This window comes from Ammospiza caudacuta, chromosome 6, assembly GCF_027887145.1.
Source record: "Ammospiza caudacuta isolate bAmmCau1 chromosome 6, bAmmCau1.pri, whole genome shotgun sequence".
Classification (NCBI taxonomy): Eukaryota; Metazoa; Chordata; class Aves; order Passeriformes; family Passerellidae; genus Ammospiza; species Ammospiza caudacuta.
Window position 1 is genome coordinate 11,571,758 of NC_080598.1, and position 20,424 is coordinate 11,592,181.

At 40.3% G+C, this 20,424-nt stretch overlaps 1 protein-coding gene across 1 annotated transcript in view; it reads right to left on the reverse strand.

Annotated features, from left to right (window-relative positions):
• SHANK2 (SH3 and multiple ankyrin repeat domains 2) overlaps window positions 1-20,180 on the reverse strand; it is a 255,841-nt gene extending 235,661 nt beyond the window's left edge. The window contains exons 1-4 of the mRNA XM_058806933.1: window positions 20,109-20,180; window positions 7,912-8,131; window positions 1,728-1,931; window positions 62-133 (exon numbers count right to left, since the gene is read on the reverse strand). Of these exons, the coding sequence (XP_058662916.1) occupies window positions 62-133; window positions 1,728-1,931; window positions 7,912-8,115 (480 nt within the window). The 5' untranslated portion in view covers window positions 8,116-8,131; window positions 20,109-20,180. The remainder of the gene's footprint in view (window positions 1-61; window positions 134-1,727; window positions 1,932-7,911; window positions 8,132-20,108) is intronic.
• Between the last annotated feature and the right edge of the window lie 244 nt (window positions 20,181-20,424).

Sequence of the window (20,424 nt, forward strand, 5' to 3'; positions counted from 1 at the left end):
TTTTCAACTGATGTCAACACCCACTGTGGGTAATTGCAACTCCTGCAGGACATTGGGATACCTTGGTGTGAAGCTTGGCCAGCTGCTTTTCATCAAGGTTGAACTGTCTGTACACTCTTTTCTTGTAGCGAAACTGAGGGAAGAAGAGAAGAAGAAATTTTAAAACTTAGACTTAAAATTCATAATATCAATTTCTGATCTTACCAGGAAGTACCACCCACTGTGATGGTAGATTCAGGCAAAGTTTTAGAAATAGGTACAGTATTTCATATAGTTTTACATCATTTAAGCAAAATTCATATCTTGTACGAATACAAGAGATCAGTGGAGGTGTGTGAGAAATGAGATCAGCCTCTAGAATCTACAGAAGTAAGGAAGAATTACACTGAAAAGCACTTTTCCCCAAGGATTCCTGTGCACTTTCATTTATAGTCTCAGGCAGAAAGCTGGTAAGGCATGTTAAATAAAAAAATATCGATTTCAAAATTGCAGCTTAGCATTTCTGAAATATAAAACCAAAAAAAGTACACCTGAAAATCCCTTAGTGTAATGTAAGGGGAACTTGCACATGGGAATAGTTCTGATGTTGAACAGGACTGGTTTGTGAATGAAATTCTGAGGATTGTCTCTTTTTGGCTGAAAGTCAGTCCCATTTTATCCTGAGCAGCTTGGGTGCAGTGGCAAGACCTGTAGCAAATGTCATGGGGGTTTCCATAGCTATAATTTACCACTCTCTCATTGTCCCATGCAGAATTCCAGGAATGCAGCCTGTCTGTTGGACAAGGGACTGCACTGAATGAGGCTTTAACACCAGCATTCCACAAAATCACTTTTAACACCTCAATTGCTGCAGTCAACACTCATGAAAAACAACAACACACAAAGTGTCTGTTTAATTTCCTTACAGCTGTAATGTGATCATCAATGACTGAAACTATGAAATAAACTCCTGGAAAAGGGAAGACCTGAAGCCTTCTCAGGACCTTGATTTTTTTCTCATGGATTTGTGTTATAGTGGAGTAAGTCTATTAACCACACATTATTAATGGTTGATCTGCCACCATACAGGCAATATCAAAATTAATTAAACGCCAGTTTCATGCCCCAGTTTGCTGCTGTGTTGCATGATCTGGCTCTGCTCCAAGTTTGTTCAGCACCATGAAAATTCTGCCCAGCGTATCCCCAACTGCAGAGCCTCTGCAGGAGCAACAGAGAGGGGGAAATCCCAGCACACACCCTCTCCTCCCTTACTGCTGTCCCAGGAGGAAACAGAGGCAACCTGTGCACTCTGAAGGATGGCACAGAGGGAACCAGGTGGGGGTTAAAAAAGGCTGCACTGAGACAGAAACTTCTCTCTGGGAGAAGGCAAAGGCTGGTTATCCAGCAACTACTGCACTGCTATTGCAAACCTCATCACAGATCCAACAGCTTCACCTAGAGACTTACATTTCTGTATTAAATCACTAAATAAGACACATGTCCTGTGTCCTCAGCAAAGGAAAACTCCAAAATCCACTGTCCCAGAAGTGCTGACTCTGCAACTTTTTGGGGATGGACCAGCTCCATGAGCAGGGAATGCCAGCACTTCTGGGAGCAAGGGTTCAAGCTCAGACTTGCTGATAAGCACTTCTCAGATGTAATTCAGGTGCATGTACACACCTCAAATACAGATTTCTGCACAGTTTGTATCAGAATAGAAATGCTTCAGATGCCAGATCTAAAAATACCTCGAGTGAAGGAACTCCTTTATTGACTGGCTGTGGGTATTCCCTCAGAAGTCTTTCCTCATCCAAAAACTTCCCATCTCTCCCATTGCTTGCAGGCTGGAACAGTCCATAATTCAGGACATCTTTCAAACTCTGGTTCAAAGTGCACAAAATCCGCTGCTTTGCAACCCACACTGAAGCTTCCGGGTTAAACCGAATGCATTTCTGCAAAGAGAAATTATGTTAAGGAACCCAATTAGTGAAAAAAATCTCAAAAGTGTCTTAGATTCTAAAATTTACAAATATCATGACTAATAGGAATATGCATAATAAATACACAGACTCCATGACAAAACATTGCTGAACAAGAATTCTATTTCAGCTGTGTATTGATAATACCTAATGCACAAGTACTGTGAAAACACAGGACATTACAAGTCCTTCCACAAAGCTCAGGGAACACACACATCCTTCCTCAGAGAGAGAGCACCCTCATGGAAAACCTGTTCAAAAGGGATGTTACAAGGTGTTTAACTATCCACTTGATTCTTGGCTGTTCCAGTATCAGTTAGATCCACAAGGATATCACCAAAAACTGGTATTCAGGCAAGAATTCTACTTCCCTTTTAGCTACATTTATCTGAGGGTAAGTTTATGGGAGGAATGATATAACATGGAGCAAATGACTTGAAAACCTTAACAAACTCCTGCAGTTCCCTGCTTCTTACCAAGCTGGAATTCAGGGATTGAGGAGTTCAGGGATTTTGCCTGCACTGCAGTCACTGGTTCCAAGGTACCAGCAGATGGCAATGCCCAGAAAGCAATTTGGTGCCTCTGATGTGCATCCTGAGCACACAGTGCTGTTTCTGCTTTAATCCTTTACAGCCTTCAACATAAAATGAAATGTTAGACTTTGTCACAAGGCTGGCTAGGAAGCAGCTTTCATTTCCCTGACTTTATTTTTCAAGATGTTTTGTGAAAAGTTTTGTGGCTTTATATGCTGAAGGGAAGGAGAGAGGGATACAAAGTAGATTGTAATAAGTATTTTCCTCCCCAAACATCCCAGTAGGTACAGCATTGGCTTAGCAACAAGGCAAATCTGTTTGAAATCCCTGTGTTCCTTCTGAACCTCACTCACTCCACGACTCCTACATGGATTCAAACTTCAATACAAGATTCAGACTCAAACATCAGCAATTCTCAGCAAAACTGTCAGTTACTAGATGTGCAATGAGCCTAACTTTTAACATTACCCACACATCTGAAAGATTTCAGTGAGTGTTATTCAAATGAGAAGATAATGTTGAAATTACATGTATTTTTTTCTCCAAGGAAATTCTTTCTTACATGAAACAAACTAATTTTGGACTTGTATGACACTGTTTTGATTTTAAAAATACAAAGCAGTTACTTCTGATCACAGTTTAATTAAGTCTACTGATTTTTAATGCACCTGGAGAATCCAACATATTCAATTTTGTTCAGGCTATACTTGTGTTCTCTCTGTTTTTGATGTCAGGCAAATATTTCACAAACTAATTCAGTGAGAGCTCTAGCTCTTCCAGTGATTCATAAGAAACAAAAGCGGGCTTATTGTAAAAAAAACTGATTCCATTAGCAATTTAGAATGAAATAAGATCAGTTATATAAAAAGTAAATTGATAACTGGAGAATTTTTTTGCTACCAAAATGTTTCAGGCTGGGAAAAGTGAAACTAGTGAGAAAAGTGATTATTTATGCTTTCCATGAAGCCAGGCAGGATAGAAGTGGAGCTGTTACCACTCTCTCAGAGGCAGGTGCTGACCATGAGGATAAAAAGAACCACTCAGATGCTGCATAAGGTGCATTTTCCATCAGCCTGCCCCTGGAACAACTGCACTGTGTTGCCTCTGTGTCCTCCTGGCAGCTCTCCAGGCAGGGAGCACCACAGCCACCCCCTCTATCCTGCAGACAAGTCATTACTTACTGCCACACTCTGTATCCCGAGGAAACATCAGCTCAGTCACAGCAGGACTCACACACAGGCTGTTCCAGTTATGAAATAAGGAACAATTCATCAGGCACACGTGGCGTGGTGGCCACAAGGAAAGGAGGCACCAGCAGAGGCAAAAAAAAAAGGACAACTTTTCCTAATCTTCAATGGCAAGAAAAAATATTAAAGAATAGAGCTCTTTCAGTGACAAGGAACTACAGAAACACATGAAACAAAGATGTTTTGCAGTGACAGATACATTCACTGTAAAAAACCACAAAGAAGAGCCAAAAAAAAAAAAAAAAAGCCCTGAGTGGCTCAAAGTCACTGTCAAAACCACAGCAGGCCCCTCAAAAGTAAGTGTAGCAGCAAGACAGCATGTCAGCACTGGCTGCTGAGATGCAAGGCCTGTGTTTGGGATGTGAAAGCTCCTTGGATCACAGCAGACACGGTCAGTTATAATCTTGCATTCCTGCACACTGGTGAGAGCAAGTCACTGAGTGAAGGGCAGGATGGGAAGCCAGGGAAAACACAACTCCCCCAGCTGAAGGGAAGAGATTAATTCAGCAGGAATAATGCTTATCATACAGAATGTCTGAGGGATAATATTTATCTGCTTAAAATCAATCAGCAAACACATCTTTCTGCTCAGCTGTCAATCACACAAACTGCTGTGAACTGAGGGACATGACAAAATGGTTTGTACTGCTGCCTGTACTGCAGGATATCAAAATATTAATTATTCCTTTCAATGGGAGATGTTGATATTAAAGATGAGACAGCCAAAAAATGGGAAACACAAATGAGAGTTTTGAGGCATTGAAAGAAAAGGGAGCAAGTCCCACATTTTGGTTTGTGCTGTGTTCAGCTTGATTCTCTGCTGCAACACTGCTCTCCTTCATCAGGCTGCACTCAGGAAACACAGAATTCATGAGAGGACAGGTCAGAAAAACCAGTCCGGCCAGGCTGTCAGCAGATCACCTGCCCACATCAAGGGCATGTGAACAGATACCAGCAGCACAAAAATTCTCTTATCAAACTGAAGATAAAACGAGGAAGAGCAAACAGAAAGCAGCAAGGAACTATCAGGCACAAAGTGGGATACAGAAGAATACTTGAGAAAAGTTGCAAAAGAAAATCTGGAGTATCTATGAGGCAGCACAGTCTGGAAACAAGTGAAATTGGAGGCATCCCAAGGAAAAATGGGACTCAAGCTGCAGTTGTCACAACTGGGTTCCTACTTTTTTTAAAGGTAAAAAGTGCACAAAGTAAACAAAGTGTTTTATCTGAGAAGCAAAAACAGTGTAGGAAAATATTCTTAATCCTAAAACCCAACAAATAACTTAAAGAAAGGATACAAAAGTATAAAAAGAAACACAGAAACAGAACACCAAGAAGGGGCTCCAACCTAAGCTGTTGCTATACCAAACTGCAACTTACCAAACAATATTTTGCATAGAAAGCCTAATATCATTTGAAAAACACCAAACCCAGGGGAGGGAGGAATCAGTAAATGCTCATTATTGCAGTGGAGCAGCGAAACAGATGGGCAGAAAGTATCTCAGAGAAGTCTTCAGCCAACTCAAACCCATCTCAGGCTCAGAATTTAATAAAATGTATGGATTTGAGCATTTTGACTTTAAACATAACCCAGGGGGAGCACAAGTACAGGGTAAAACAAGAGTAGAACAAGCACCTTGTGTTGATAATAAATTGATTAAAACATTCCTTAAAACCACTGGCTGACAGAAGTGTTCTCAGTGTCTGTGGCAAAGAGCAATTCTAAGCACAAAACACCATTGCTGTCAGAATATCAAGGTAAAGGAGATTTCCTTGACAACAGCTCCTGAAGAACCAGACTGATTTCACTTAGAGGCAGCATCACTTGGGATTAGTTCCTACATAGGCTGGAAAAGGAAATGGATACAAGATGACTGGGCCTGGATTCAGACCAAATATTATATGCCAGATAACACAGCTGTTTTACCCATGCTACTTGAGACTGGAGGGCTTTCCATGCTCTCCATTCCCTCAGGAATTTTACTGAGCTCAGAAAATCTTTTAGTTATTCATTTAAATATTCTCCACCCTCCTGTGAGAAGGATGACACTTATTGAATACAGGTCAAGCACAGAGGCAATGAGAAATTCCCATTTCTACCAAGTCGTGTTTCAGTAAATTGGGTTATCACCCAAAGTGAGAAGGAGACAAAAAAAATAAGTGACACAAGAACTGAAAAGCAATTGTTCTTAAGGGCTCTGTATGAACTTGTCAAGGTTCACATTGTCTTCTAAGTTTCAAATGAGAATAAAAGAGCAACAAGACAGACTTCCTACAACGTGTGGTAATTTATAAAGCTTTCCATGGCAGCACAGCCTACTCGTGGTGCTTGGTGCTCATCTCATACCTGCAGTGGAATAAAGGCAGTTTGTACCACAGCCACTGCACACGAGCAAACTTCATTTCCTGGGAGCTTGGCTTTAAAGCTTCCCAGTGGGCTGAATTTTATCTAAACCCCTAAACTTATCTTCCTTAGAATAAATATAGTCTTGATCATGCTCCCTAAAAAAACAAAAAAAAAGCAGAAAACTAAATTATGTTATTTCATGCTTCTTTGATTAAACAGACTAATTTTAAACACCTCATGTGTTAAATTAAGTATAATTATACAGGAAATGGGGCCTATGCTTGCTCTGGCTTGTGGCTGTACAACAGCTCAAACTCTTCACTACATTTAATCCACCAATATTTCTGTTTGCTAACCTGAATCCAGGTTTCACTTTCCTGCACAAGGAGTTTGTGGGCTGATAAATTAAATAAGAAATACATCAGCTGCTTTAGAATCACTTAATTCAGTTACTTTTCATGAAGAGTTTATTGAAAAAGAAAAAGAAATACAAAAAGTAAAGCAATAAAAATGCACAAATGATAAAATTAATTTTTAAATCTGTCTTGATAATGTCAATAAATAACTTATTACTGATTTAAAACCAGAGTAATTAAATGAGAGGACTTCAGGAAGCTACTATCCCTGTGGTTTTAACAGCAGAGTAAACATAACAGAAAAGCTGGAGTTTCTATTCCATTTTCATGGATCTGTTCATTGACAGGGTCACAGATAGAGCAAGCTGGTAAGATGATCAAAAACGAGCTCCAGAACCACACCTGAGGGCACACTGTCAAAACAGCTTTTCCCTGTCAGGCTGCATCCAGCCCATCTCTATCACCCTAAAAATGAACTTAATTAAGAAGAAAGGAAAGGTTTCATGAGCTAGATCTTGAACAGCAGCAGGGCATGGTGTAGCTCTTACATGTCAGCACAGAGTGATGTACGTGGCTCACATCCATGGAATGGATGATAATCTTGGAAATTTCAAAAGGCTAGTGCCACCACTGAAAATCCTGACAGCAGCATTCAAGGAGACCCAGGATAATTCAGATAATTAATAGCAAACTCAGACAAATTGTGGTTCTGGATTGAATCAATCTCTCCCAAGACCTTTTCCAGCATGACACTGTTATTCCTATCACAGCACTAGTGTTGGTTTCTCTGGCTGGAAGGTTCAGAAATGACACCCTGTAGTAAAGGCACAGCAGCAAAGGAGGAAAGAAAGGTTTATTTGTGCTTTTTTTCCTCATCTTTACACTCTAAAAGCCACAGGCTCTCTAAAAGGGATGTCTTTTGTGAGGCAGGTTGACAGAGAAAGACAACAAATATAGTAAAGAGAAGTTGATGACCTCTTGCAGGACCCCAGTCTAGAGTCAATCACAAACTATTTCAGGAGAAAAGAAACTAGAGAAGCCATATATATATATATATATATATATATATATATATATATATATATATATATATATATATATATATATATATGAGGCTTTCATAGAGTTAACATGTGATTTTTTTATAAAGCTATGGATTCCTAAGTCTCTTTCTTTTACCCAAAATCTCTGAATGCAGATCAGAGAGATATTTTGCTTTATGAACATGGCTTTCATCAGGTCAACACACTAAATTCTCTTGGAAGGGATGGTGCCTTTACTTGAGGCAATCAGTCAGATAACCCACTGGGGTACAAAGCATAGGCATTAAAACAAAACATGAATTTTTTCTGTAATATGTCAAAATCAAAAAAAGAAAGTAAAAATAGGGAACAGATGTAGTTGCAGGTTGAAGCCAGCAAAGCTAATCATTAATTTCACTTTGTTTGATTGCAGTGCACTCTGCCTTACCGTTTGCTGCAAGTCAGGTATGATAATTCGAATCACTAAAGTATTGCTCTGACTGTCTTCCATTCTGCTGCTTGGCTTTTCTGCAGTTGCTCTAATTGTGTCATAAATAGTTTCTTCTTTGGAGCTGTCTGATTCAGACTCAACAGAATAGTCAGAGTAGCTTTGTGCCATTTCATCTTCACTTGATGTAGGGCTACGAGGCATGTTAAAGTTTTTTATCCTGCCAATACAAAGGAGAAAAAGAAAAAAATAAGTTACAGTTCAAGTCTTCAAAATTAATCAGCTGCATTTTTTTTTTCTTCTTGGAAATAACATGCATTTAACAAGGAAGTTTTATGGTTTATCCCTCTTTTATTTCTTTCTGTCAGTTATGTGGGTAGGCAGAGAGTAAAGGAAATAAATCTGGCTACCAATTTACTAGAGAAGAGGAAGGGCAGGAGAAGGAAAAAAGAGTAGTAAAGAAGATGACCTTCCTTCCCAGGCACACCCAGGCTCCCCAAGGATCCAGAAAAAATCAGCACAATTACCCAGTCCTGTGATAACCAGCACTGCTGTAAACTGTACTAAGAGCTAGGTCTGGCTTTGAAGCTTCCTCCTCCCAGTGAAAAGACATTTCAGGGAATTAATGTAAATGCTAAACTAACATCATCCTGTAAATCAAGAATCTGCACAGGTGAGGCTTTCATAGAAGTCAGTATTCTCAAATAGTGGAACCAACAAAAAAACAAAATCCTATAGGGATCCAGACAGACAGAGATGCTGCTCTGTGGTTTGTGGCTCACACAACATCCTTTTAAACCAACACCACTCAAATCTGCCCATTACACATACTCTGAGTTTAGAAGCAGTTTTAACCTGTGATATAGCTTAGGCTAAAATGAAAGTCATGTTTATTCCAGACTAAAAACATTTGTAATCAGGGGTCTCACACTAAGAACAGCAGAACATTTTCCTTCTGGGCTTTTCCACCTACAAGAGCAAACGAATATTGTGGTTTTGTCCCACAAACTCAAAGCTGCTCCAGGATATGAAAATTATTATTCTGTGGACAAATGGAGGAAAACATTTACAGTGGAAAAAACTGAAAAGACCAACAATAAACTCTGCAGTGCTTGGACATCATATAACTTAAGAGATTTAGGAGGCCAGAAAAATGTATTATTATTTTCCTTTTTTTCCTGTGAGTAATCCTCCAAGACAATTTCTCTGCATTTTAATGCAAAATAAAAATTCAGTTAGAAGAAAAATAAAATAAGAATGAATGAAAGAAAGAAAGAATGAACCAAACAAGCAATTCCACTGCCAGGTCACATTTAAAAAGAGCCAGTAAAGCAAAAGTGAAACATGGAAGGGTGAAGTGACTTGATCACTCAAACCAGGTGAGTGTACTGAGGTATCCAAGTACACATTTTCTATACTGATGTCTCAGCCAGATCAGCCCTAGTAAACAAGTCAAACAACAGCAAGGGATAAAAGAGCATTTTTTACACCGTGTCTAACGCTTCAGTTTAAGTCATTCCCTCTTCACTGCCGGTCACTGTCCCAGCAGTGACTCCAGAGCAGGGACCAAAGGCTGCCACTGTCATTTCCCATTTTAGGTGCCCATAGGTTGGCTGGGCAGCGGAGAGCCAGGCCTGGGGCTGGAGGTCAAGGACAAGCACTCCCACAGCACATCACACCACACCCCCACATCATCAAGCCTTATTGTTGCTTCTGATGAAGGATAATTCTAGTGTTATTACCCTCAGCTATAATTACTAATGAAGACAAAACCAGTGCATTCAGAAACCTGAAAGCAAGCCAGTTCACAGCAGCTTAATGGAAGGCTCTATTTACAAAGGAAAACTCTGCAGGGAGTATTTCATTTTTTGCTGCTTCAGTGAACTGTAGATTAATGCTGCTCTCCAAAGCACCTTAAGTCAATAAAAAGCATAAACATTTCTGTGGTTTCTCTATTTGTCTGCCACTGCTAAAACATGTGAACCCAAAATACAGCAGGGCAATACACAGAATTTAAGGGCATAAGAGGTACAGGCCAGTGAGTGCGAGCAGAAAGACATAAAGACCATCACATGATTTGTCTGTCCCTAAAGCCATCTGAGAGTGCAACACATTCCAGGGCAGTGGATTTGACAGAGAGCAGTAAACTGCAGTTATACAGCAGCCAAATAAGAGCTGGGTTAGGAGGAAAAAACTTCCCCAGGTTTTGGCAAGTGGACTTTCATGCAAAAACTACCCAGGAATATCTCATTCTATAATAAGAAAGGAAAATGTCCAGCTGAAAAACCAGCATCCAGGAATCAAGCCTTTAAGTTTAATAAATACTGGGACAAAAAACTTCTTGGAGACTTGTCAACAAGGCATAAGACACCTGATCTTCTGGAAAATAATGCACAAGTCAGCATGGAAAGGATAATGAGAGTCTGTATCCACAGTAGCAAGATGAACAGGATATGGGCCCCAGCAGCACAGCTGGGAAACAGATCATTCAAACACCACTTTTTAAACAAGACTGAATACTGGAGAAACAGGTAATTTGTTGGCTTAAGATTTGTGGAAATGGAAGATCTCACCACTTCTTAACCAGAGCCACTGGCTACCACAGCTCCCACAGAGAAGCTGTTATCTTTTAGGAACTGTTTCACTTTTGTCCCAAGGATATTCTAAAAGATTTTTCCACAACCAAACTTACTACATCAGGAAAAAAAGGAAAGTAGCCTGGCTTACTAATTAATGCTTGTATAACCCATGAAAATATTGCATCCCAGCTTCCTAATTCCTACCTGGCAATTAATTGGTTCAACACAGCTGAAACATACATTAGGTTTATCATGGTTGTCTGGGATGCCTTCTTCCTTTTCTTAAAAAAAAAGAAACAAAGCAATAGATCATAGGATTCCTACAGTTAAACTGATTGTGTTTTGTTTGTGGCTGCTTTTGGTGTAGAGGAGTGCTGACAAGATTCTCTGTAAATTAATAAAAGCAGATGTCATTATCTTGGCAATAAGCATACAACGAAAAGTGTCACACCAACAGGGTTTGTTCCAGCTCACATTGTCTGTCCGTGTTTCTCAACTCCTGGGCACTGAGCGTGCCCCAGCTCCAGGCACTGTCCTGCCCTGGCCTCTGCACATCCCTAAGCAAAGCAAGCTTGAGCTGCAGCTGGTTGTGCACCCATTTTGACAGAGGAAGGCCACAAGGAAGCAGGAAGATGAGAGAGTGAAAGGATGGCTTCATGCTCCCCTTGTCACTGGACTCCTCCCCCAGCCCGCTGCCCTTTAGCTCGGTGGGAGCAGCAGGATGTGCACCAGCCTCTGGGGCTGTGGCCAGGTGATGTTCCTCAGACCAACAGGCAGAGGAAAGGAGCAGAGCTCAGACTGCTGCCTTCCCTTTACAGATTCTATTTTTAGATTGACTGTTTTCCAGTCCAGCCCATAGCTTTCACAAAATCTGCTGGAATTTCTTATTCTGCCACTGCACCATTAAGGAGAATTTCAAACAGTCCAAACCATGACCATCAAACTCCCTTTTTCTCTAAAAAATGTTTTTTAAAAACCCTACAAGGACATAGCAAAAGGCTGGAATTAAACAGTGCACAGGTTACCAAATGGGAAAAAATTCAACTCCCAGAGCTCACTCTCAGGGTGAAAGGTGTGCTCCAGAGAGTGCAAACAGACACAGCAGGGGAAAAACCAAGAGCAGCAACAGATTAATCTGTTCTTTGGGGCCTTAAGGTTGTTGAACATCACACAAAAGGAATTTAATAAATATACATGTTTATATTAATTTGTAAGTAAGATATTTTAACTTGATGTGAGAGGGTTTGAAATATCATCAATAGAGAGACATACCAGACAGGAGATCTTCATTGAACATCCAGGTATTTTCAGATAAATTCACTATAAAAACCACATTTTAAAATCTTCAGCTTACTTATGGCTCTGTGTGATTTTTGTTGACCCTGCAAAGTACCAAACCCTCCTGGTCTTGTTTGTCCCTAAAACACAGCTGAGGTCTAAGCACCAAATGCCTTGTCCAAGGCCAGGTCTCAGAGCAAGGTTTCAAATCCAGGGGTCACTGACTCCTAGTCAAGATAAGACCAATCTATTTTTGTATAAACATTCATTTGCACGATAGCAGCCCTGTTGCCTGCAGAGGGAAGCCCTCCAGACTGCTGCAGTGAGGCCAGTTGCAAACCTACCTGTGGGAATATCTGGGACACCGAGTGGCCATTGTCACAGGCTGAGTAATGCCATGAACCAGACTGTGAGAAAAGTTTGCTGGGAAAGGAACAGTCACTGCTAGAAAAAGGTATTTAGTCATTAACTCTGAAGGAAAACTATTCAGGAAAAGGATTTGTGTGTAAAACCTGCCAGAGCTCCCAACACTTGGATTCTGTGGCTTTATTCAGGATTATACATATCAGCTCAAGAACCAGCTTGATGAGGTGCTAAATTAAAATGCTGGAGAAGATCAAGCATTTTCTTTTCTAATTATAATAATATTAAAACAAAAATGCACTTCAGACAGAGCTGAAGGTGGGGGGGTTGAGTCCCAGCACACCATGCATTTCACACCTCCCTCTGGTTGGGCAGAAAAGGTCATGCAGAGGAAAATTTGAATTGAAGACCAATTCCAAAGGGCAATTTGCAATTTGATGGGTTCAAGCTCCCTCTGCACTCCAACTTTAAAGCTGGCAGTAACCAGCATTGCCTCCCAAAAACCAAGTCCACCCTTCTTCTCACCCCAGAGCACTCCACCCTTGTCCCCAGTGAAGCAAAACAAAGCACTGATCCAGGTCAAACTCCAGCTCTTTTTTTTTTTCGTTTGAGAGGTTAGTTTCCAAACCCATCATGCCTCTGAAGTGGATCACTATGCAAATGTTTGCAGAAGCAGCAGGAGAAGGATGGCACAGGGCCAGAAGTGAACTGCCAGGGCTTGAAAAGGGCAGAAGCACTTCATCCAAAGTCAGCATTAATGTTTGCCAGCACGGAATGGACCTGGGACACCACTGCTGAGTGACAGGAAAGAGATCTCCACAAACAGAGGCACCTGATTAACCCCAAGGGAAATGTTATCAGCACTCAAATTCCACAACTCCAGCCAGGGCACAGACACCAAACCCAGCCAGGCAAAGGCAAAACCTAAAAGAAAATATCTACAAGAAGAAAGCCGGAACATGCACAAGGAGTGCTAAACAATCCACAGCAAAACCTCAGGGAGACAAAGCACTTGCAGCTCCCTTGTTCTCCCAGCTCCACCAGACAGGAACAACTCCCCTAATTACAGCTTTATTCCCCATTCAGCTGTCCCTCACTTAAATTCACTTCCTGGTGATTATGTATTTTTGATCTTTCTGTTAAATAACTGAAACACCCAGATAAATATTTTAGAAGATGAGTGCTGACACAAATATTACAGTACTAGAATGATGAGCAAAAATTCCTCCTGTACTTTTCTTTGAAGCTGTTGTTTATCAGTGGGGCATCTCATGCTTCCAATATGAATTATTGATTGGAAATCAATATCAAAATCAGTGGTCATATCCATTGATTCTCATCAGCACCATCAGGAGATTGTTTTCAATGCCCTGTTAAAGAGCAGATTTAAGCAGCCTTTGATTTCATTGCTGGGTGACCAGCACAAGAGTCAAATTGTTTTGCAAAAGGGCTCAAGAGCGAGACTTCACCCCACCTTTTATTTTTTAAGGAAACAAAGAAGAAAATTGTGTGAAGAAATTGTCAAACCTGCCACTTATTTCTGAGTTCTCTTGTTCATGCCTATTTGCACAGACTTGTTAAGAAGCAGCTCAGTCCCATTAACTTTTGGTATTTAGAGTTTAAATGCCAACATCATATGATTAAAGTGGGTCTGTAAGCAGGTAATTTTTTTTAATTTTAGTATTTTTAAACATAGATACTTCCCCATTATCACTGCTGCACACACACAAAAATCTACACCAACAGCCTATTCCTGCAAATACAGGGTAGTTTGGAGTTCCTTTCGTTACCAAGCAGCTTTGGAAGCTAAATTTCCCCTTTGTTCTCTGTCTCTTCTACTTAGCATTTATTTCCCCTGTAAACTATTCAGCTGGTCATGTTATCTCCATGGAAAGGCTGAAGTTCAGCCAGGCAGATGTAAAGAGACATTTTGGGCAAGGATAAGTACAGAGAATACCAGAGACAAGCAAATTCTGCTGAATGAGGAAAGCTGGAAGACGGGCAAAGAAGCAGATGTAGAAAAAGCTTTTGAACATCTGAAGTGGAATTTCAACGTGAAAAACATTTGAAGTAAGATTTCAACATGAGAAAACAGAACCTGCCGGCAAGAAGAGGAAGCAGGTGTAAAGATTTAGGACAGGGTGGAGAAGTAAAATTGGTTAGAATGGATACAAAAATGATTCAAACACATTAATAGGGGAAACATAGCAAGTATTTATAAATGTTAACCAGCACAGGGAACTTTGCAGTAAAGGCCAACTCCCAGTGGCAATATAAGTTCTTAAGTGGCTTCTTTTAAGCACCTGCAAGGTTTCCAGAACAATTCTGGCTGACCTTTAAATAAAGGTCCTTCTTCCTGACAAGGAATTAGGCCCAGCCCCGTGAGCCCCACAGAGCTGCCTTCCAGGCTCTGCTCATTTCTACAGCTGCTTTTAGCATGGCCTCTAGTTTTCACATTTATTATAACTTCTGCTTTCCAACAGATAGACAACAGTGCTCCTAAGACATTATTTAAATACTCCTTGCAGTGGAAACTACAGTTTACTTCTGGCAAAATAATAATCACTTTGAAGTATTAAATAAAATCTTTACAGGAATTGCATGCACTTAGCTGTAAAAGCAACATTCAGTTTGAAAATTCAGCTGTTTAGTATGTATTGATCCAGAATTCTAAACCACTTAAAACAAATGACAAACAAACAAAAAAGCTAAATAAGTAGCAGCTAAATAACTAATTCAAATAGGGTGGAAAGCAACAAAATGTTTTCAGAATGCACCAAGCATATTGTCCCAGATATACAACTTGACTTGCACCCAAAAAGTGAGATGTCTTCTTGGACTCAACACTGTATTCCTGAGCAAAACAACAGTCAAGGTACGACAAGACAACTTGAAACATGGAAAAATTATGCAGTTCTGGATCAAGAAAGGCATTTCTTCATAACACGACAGCTTTTACATAAAATATCACAAAGAAATTCTTTACTGTGAAAGTGGGGAGGCACTGATTGCCCAGAGCAGCTATGGGTGCCCCATCCTGGAAGTTTTCTATGACAAAATAGGCTGCAGATTCACTAACTGAAAAATTCCCCTTCACGTATCCAAACCAAGAATGCTACAATGGGAGCAGTTACAACATGTTCTTGAAGTAATACTGAAGTAACTACACCACTTCAATTTTTAATAGTCTGTTTCTAAGAAAATAGATTAACTGGTCATTTTGGGGTGCCCACCAAATTTTCTTACCAAATACGGCAAGGCATTTTATTTTCCAGCCTTTCTGCTGCCAGCCTCTGCTTGCACTTAGCTATATAAATATCAAAAAGATTATGATATGTTGGAAGGAAAAGGACATAAGAGAATTTAAAAAGATTTACAAAAGGAGTCTGAGAAGAAAAAAACAAAGTTTGTTGAACATATTTACCTCAATTTCACATCCCTGATGGACAAAGCAGCTTTGTTGCTTGTTAATTTGCATTTGATGTTTATCAACCTCTTTCCTCTTTACCCATAGAACATTTTTTTCTGATAATTCAAATACAAACAGAATAAAATGTTAACAGAGAAGTACTGCTGGTGTCTTGTTATGTAGATTAGATCAAGCTTTGAATGTAGATAAAGCAGATTTCCTCTCCTCCTTGCACACAGGTTAGCATTTAGAGCTTGCTATGAAGTTTAACCTGAATTTTCCTCAGATGTGATCCTGGTGGGGGCTACTGTGTCATTTGATTTGCTGTGTTGACAGAAATAGTCTCATTGTTTGCTTTAGTTTAATCAATGGAATAACATGCCAGTTAAAAAAAAGCAAAACTTCAAATAGATGCTCTGTTTTTCTTATAAAAGGATGAGTTATCTTTGGTTGAGAACAGGCACAACAAATAAAATCAATTACCCTTTCTCCTTGTGTATGCTGAGGGGTTTGTTTCTCAGTTAATTTCAACGAATTCATTTTTATTTCAACTCAGCAGGACACACCTGCTGAGGTTTGCAGGTGTCAGCAGGTGGGATCTGGGGGCACAGAGCTCAGACTCCCCAGGTGGGCAGTTCCAGGCCAGTCTCCTGCCAAAAGCCTGCAGGGGGAGATTTTCCCTGACCTCCACAGCAGCTTCATTTCTTCCCTTAGTCCCGGGGGAAGCCACAAACCAACGGTGACCCAGAAAGGGAGGAGGAGGAGGAGGAGCAGGGCAGGTGAGCAGCTCTTGGTGTAGCCAAACTCCAGAGCAGGCACAGCCCCGTGCCCTGTCCTCAGCATCCCTCTGCCCATCTGTGTCTGTCTGCAGCAAATAGCCCTGGTTCCCAGATGGTCTCCAGGCTTCCCTTAATTGCAGAAAAACTTCCCTGACTTCTTCGTTTCTCAGAGGTAATTATGAAAAAGGAGCTCTGCTGACCTTAGCTGCATCTTCCCCAGCTATTTTCCAACCCAAGCTAAGAATATTTTGGGCTTTATACTCCAGCCTGTGCTCATGGCACAACCAAGGACATTCTTTAGGGTTGTGCAGGTGGAGGATGATGATGACAGAGTGGAGAAAATATTTGCAGGCTTAGAAAGGTTAAATGATCTGCCAAACTGACCCAGGCAGCACAGTGACTCCATAGAATAACTGAGAAAAATTATTTTCTTGACCTTTGAGATTTTTTTATTCAATTCATTATACAGATAAACTCATTTTTACCAAATTATAGCCAGCCAAAAATTACACAATCAACCCAATTAAAATGATTAAAAGAGACAGTTTCCTCATTGACTACCAAGGTTTAATTATTACCTTCAGTAAACAGCTCAAGAAATGAAGTATCACTTCTTAGGCAAGAAGAAAACAGAATGAGACCCATGTTTGTGGCCATTAGGCAAAAGAAGGGAAACAAAAAATAGAAAGAATGTTATTCTGTGAAAATACAGATTCATAAACTCTTCCAGGTTTTGCTATTTAAATGCCAGGTTTAGTTTGGAATTTAGTATTAAGAATAAATAGCATGCTAAATCACGCTGGGTTATCTGCTCACAATACCTTTAATTTAGAGGCAGCTTAGGATAACAACAAAGCTGTTTTTCTGAAGTAGCCCTCTCTCAATGCAGAACCAAAATAAAATCAGCCTCCCTGAACACAACAACCTGGATTCTTTGCTGTGCCTTAGACTCAGAGAATCACCAAGTCATTTGTGTCACAGGGGGCTCTAGAGGTCTTTATTTCAACCTCTTGCCCTCAGAGAATTCCAGCAATGAGATCTGCTTGGGCTGTCCATGCTTTTATCCAGGCCTGCTGGACAATCTCCCTGAAGCCAGCTCTTTTCCAGCCTTACCTGTCCTTGTAGGACAACACTCCAGCTCCCTTTTTCTTGGTGGCCCTCCACAGAACCTGCTCCAGTTTTTCCATATCTTTCCTGTACTGTGGTGGGTCCAAAACTGGGCACAAGGTGCAAGATGAGGTCTGTAGAGTGCCAAGTCACAGCTGGCACCATACACTTCTGGTGGCTGTGTAACTTAGTTTATAGTGGAGATTCAAGCAAATTTCAGCATCACCTCAATTTCTGGACTCATTTATACCCCTTCACAGTGATTTCTTAAAAAGTGTTTTTTCTACCTGTCTGTGTAGGTCTCTAATTCAGTCCCAGGTAACATAAGGCCTCAAACGAGACTGTTGGAGAACCAGAAATACTTTAAACAGATTTATTTCTAATTGACTAGATTTCATGTTGATTGTACTCCTGGAAGTCCTGATTAAGTGAATTCATTACCATTTATAATTTCTTGACAGCACACTTTGGAGATTCCAGCCATAGAAATTATCACAGTCTAATCAAGATATGCAAACTGAATATAAAAGCATTTACAAAAAAAAAAAAAACATAAATAAAAGTTGATTGACTCAGGATAGAAAATAATCCTAATAAGAAAACCAGGATCATTTGCACTGCAGGCATACTACTACCAGTTTCTCCCATGGAGAAAATATGTAGAAAAAGATTTAATAAAATGTTTCAAAGGAGCAGCTGCTGAGAGAGGATTTGACAGAACCTTTGTGAAGGACACCCACGTGTGACCATCACTTCCTAGGAATGACAGGCAGTGCTGCCCAGGAACACTGTGCTTGGAAGGGCTCCTGGGTTTCTATAAAACTGGGGGCTGGGCTGACCCTGTAAAGAAGCATTTTAAAATATTTGCTATTAGGTTTTGTGTCTGCTTAATGTTCTCCCACAGCTTTTATGTAGCCTCCCTCACAGCTGGTTTTGGGCTGGTTTTTTTTCACACTTGCCAGCACTATTTGCCTCACCTCAAAAGTTTTCTGCAGTTCTTAATAAACCCAAACTTCTCCTCTTGGTTTTTCCATCACACATGGAAAGCAACCACTTACATATCAGCTGAATTTTCTTACATGCTTCCTAAAGGAGGCTTATATAAAAGAAAGAGAGTGTCTTTTTCCACAGGCAGGACAAGGAGGAATGGTTTTAAACTGAAAGAGAGGAGATTTAGATCAGGAAGAAATTCTTTACTCAGGAGCTGGTGAGGCCCTGGCACAGGGTGCCCAGAGAAGCTGTGGCTGCTCCTGGATGCCTGGAAGTGCCCAAGGCCAGGTTGTACAGGGCCTGGAGCACCCTGGGATAGTGGAAGGTGTCCCTGCAAACTGTAACATTTCAGCCAATAGAACACAGTTATTCCCATCAACTCAACACACTGTCAAACACAACACCTAAAATCCAAATTTGCACACCTGTTTCTGCACCCCTCTCTTTAGGTTGGTGTGCTTATCTTTGATGGGGCCCTACCACAGAAGCAAACAGTCAATTATTAAATGCCCTGATAAGCTAGAAATTCATTAGGCTGAGCTTTGAAGCACACACATTTTTAAAATCTTCCTCCTTTTCCATTTTTACATACTAGTGATCCAAATTACACTGCTTCATGTCACCACACAATTTACAGCAACCCACCTGACACATTTCACATAATTTTTGTATTTTCATTCTCCTTCCAGTGCTCATCCCAAGGCACTGTTAGGACTCACCATCCAGTCCTTGATCTGTGTTCATAAATGCACATTGACACAGACACCTGCAGCAGCCAGTGCAAAAAAAAGGCACCTTCAGTTCCTCTTATCACAGAGAAAATGAGTTTTTTAGTTTTCAGATCATACAGAAGCATCATGCTTCACCAAAAGGAAACCTAAGTTTCAATCAGTGTCCTTTTTGTTCTAGTTTTCTGATCTCTGAATTTCATGTTTCAATTTCTGTTGTAATGATTGAAATGGAAGCCAAGAAAGTTATGTTACTTCAAGAAATTGTTCTCATAAGAAGTTCTCTGTCATCTCCAGAGCACTGCCAAAACTTTTGGGACTGTGTTTTGAAAGAATCAGAATAGCAAAGATAAAGACATTTATAACAAATGTAGGGACTTGAAGTCTTTATTAATAGGAAAGACTGAAAATTTAGGTAAGGTAAGAGATAAAAGAAATATGATTGTGCTGTATCACAAGAGGCTCAAGTCCATCAGTTCTCACCTAACTGTACAAAATCCAAGAAATTCTTCATCCAGTCCTAACATCAGCTGCAAATTTGCATGGACCCCATTAATAAATTACCCCTAGATGAAAACAGGGTGGGTGTCATGTCTAACACAAGAACTATGATAATTTCATCCATCTGCTAGTTCATATTTCAGGTACTTTGGGGAGGAGGAGGATAAAAGTCAACCAGACCTTTCAGCCATCTTCACTCCAGGCTGAAGTTCAACTGCAAATTCCTCTGCTCTGAGATCATTTTTGTAACCCACCCACCCCCATAAAGCAGAAGGAGGAACAATTTCATTTCTGGAGATCAAGAAAGTTTTGGAAGCATTTTTGATCACTTGTTAGTTGAAAAACTCACCTTTGCAGCATCCAGCACAACCCACAGGTGAGTCCTGGGCTGTAACTGCAGCTTTGCCCACGTGACACAAATAATTCAAACATTTTGTCTTCAAAACCAGCTTGGCACACTTACCTGTCAACACAGGTGACAGCAACAGTGACAAGATGATCATCAGAATCTAGTTCTCTTTCATCTCAGATTCCTGAACAAAACACAGAAAGATATAAAGATTTATAGCTGAAGAAAGAAATTAAGTGACTTAATGGCCACCTTATTTAAATGTTAGAAGGCAGAAACGCTCAAGGAGATTTTCTTTTTCCACAAAGAAGATTTTGATAGGAAAAGGAGAGAGGAATTTTACTATATTGCAAATTCCCAAAGTATTCCTCATACTGTAATATAAATATTATGCATAGCTTTGCAGGGGCAGAGCCTGCCATGGCTTCAC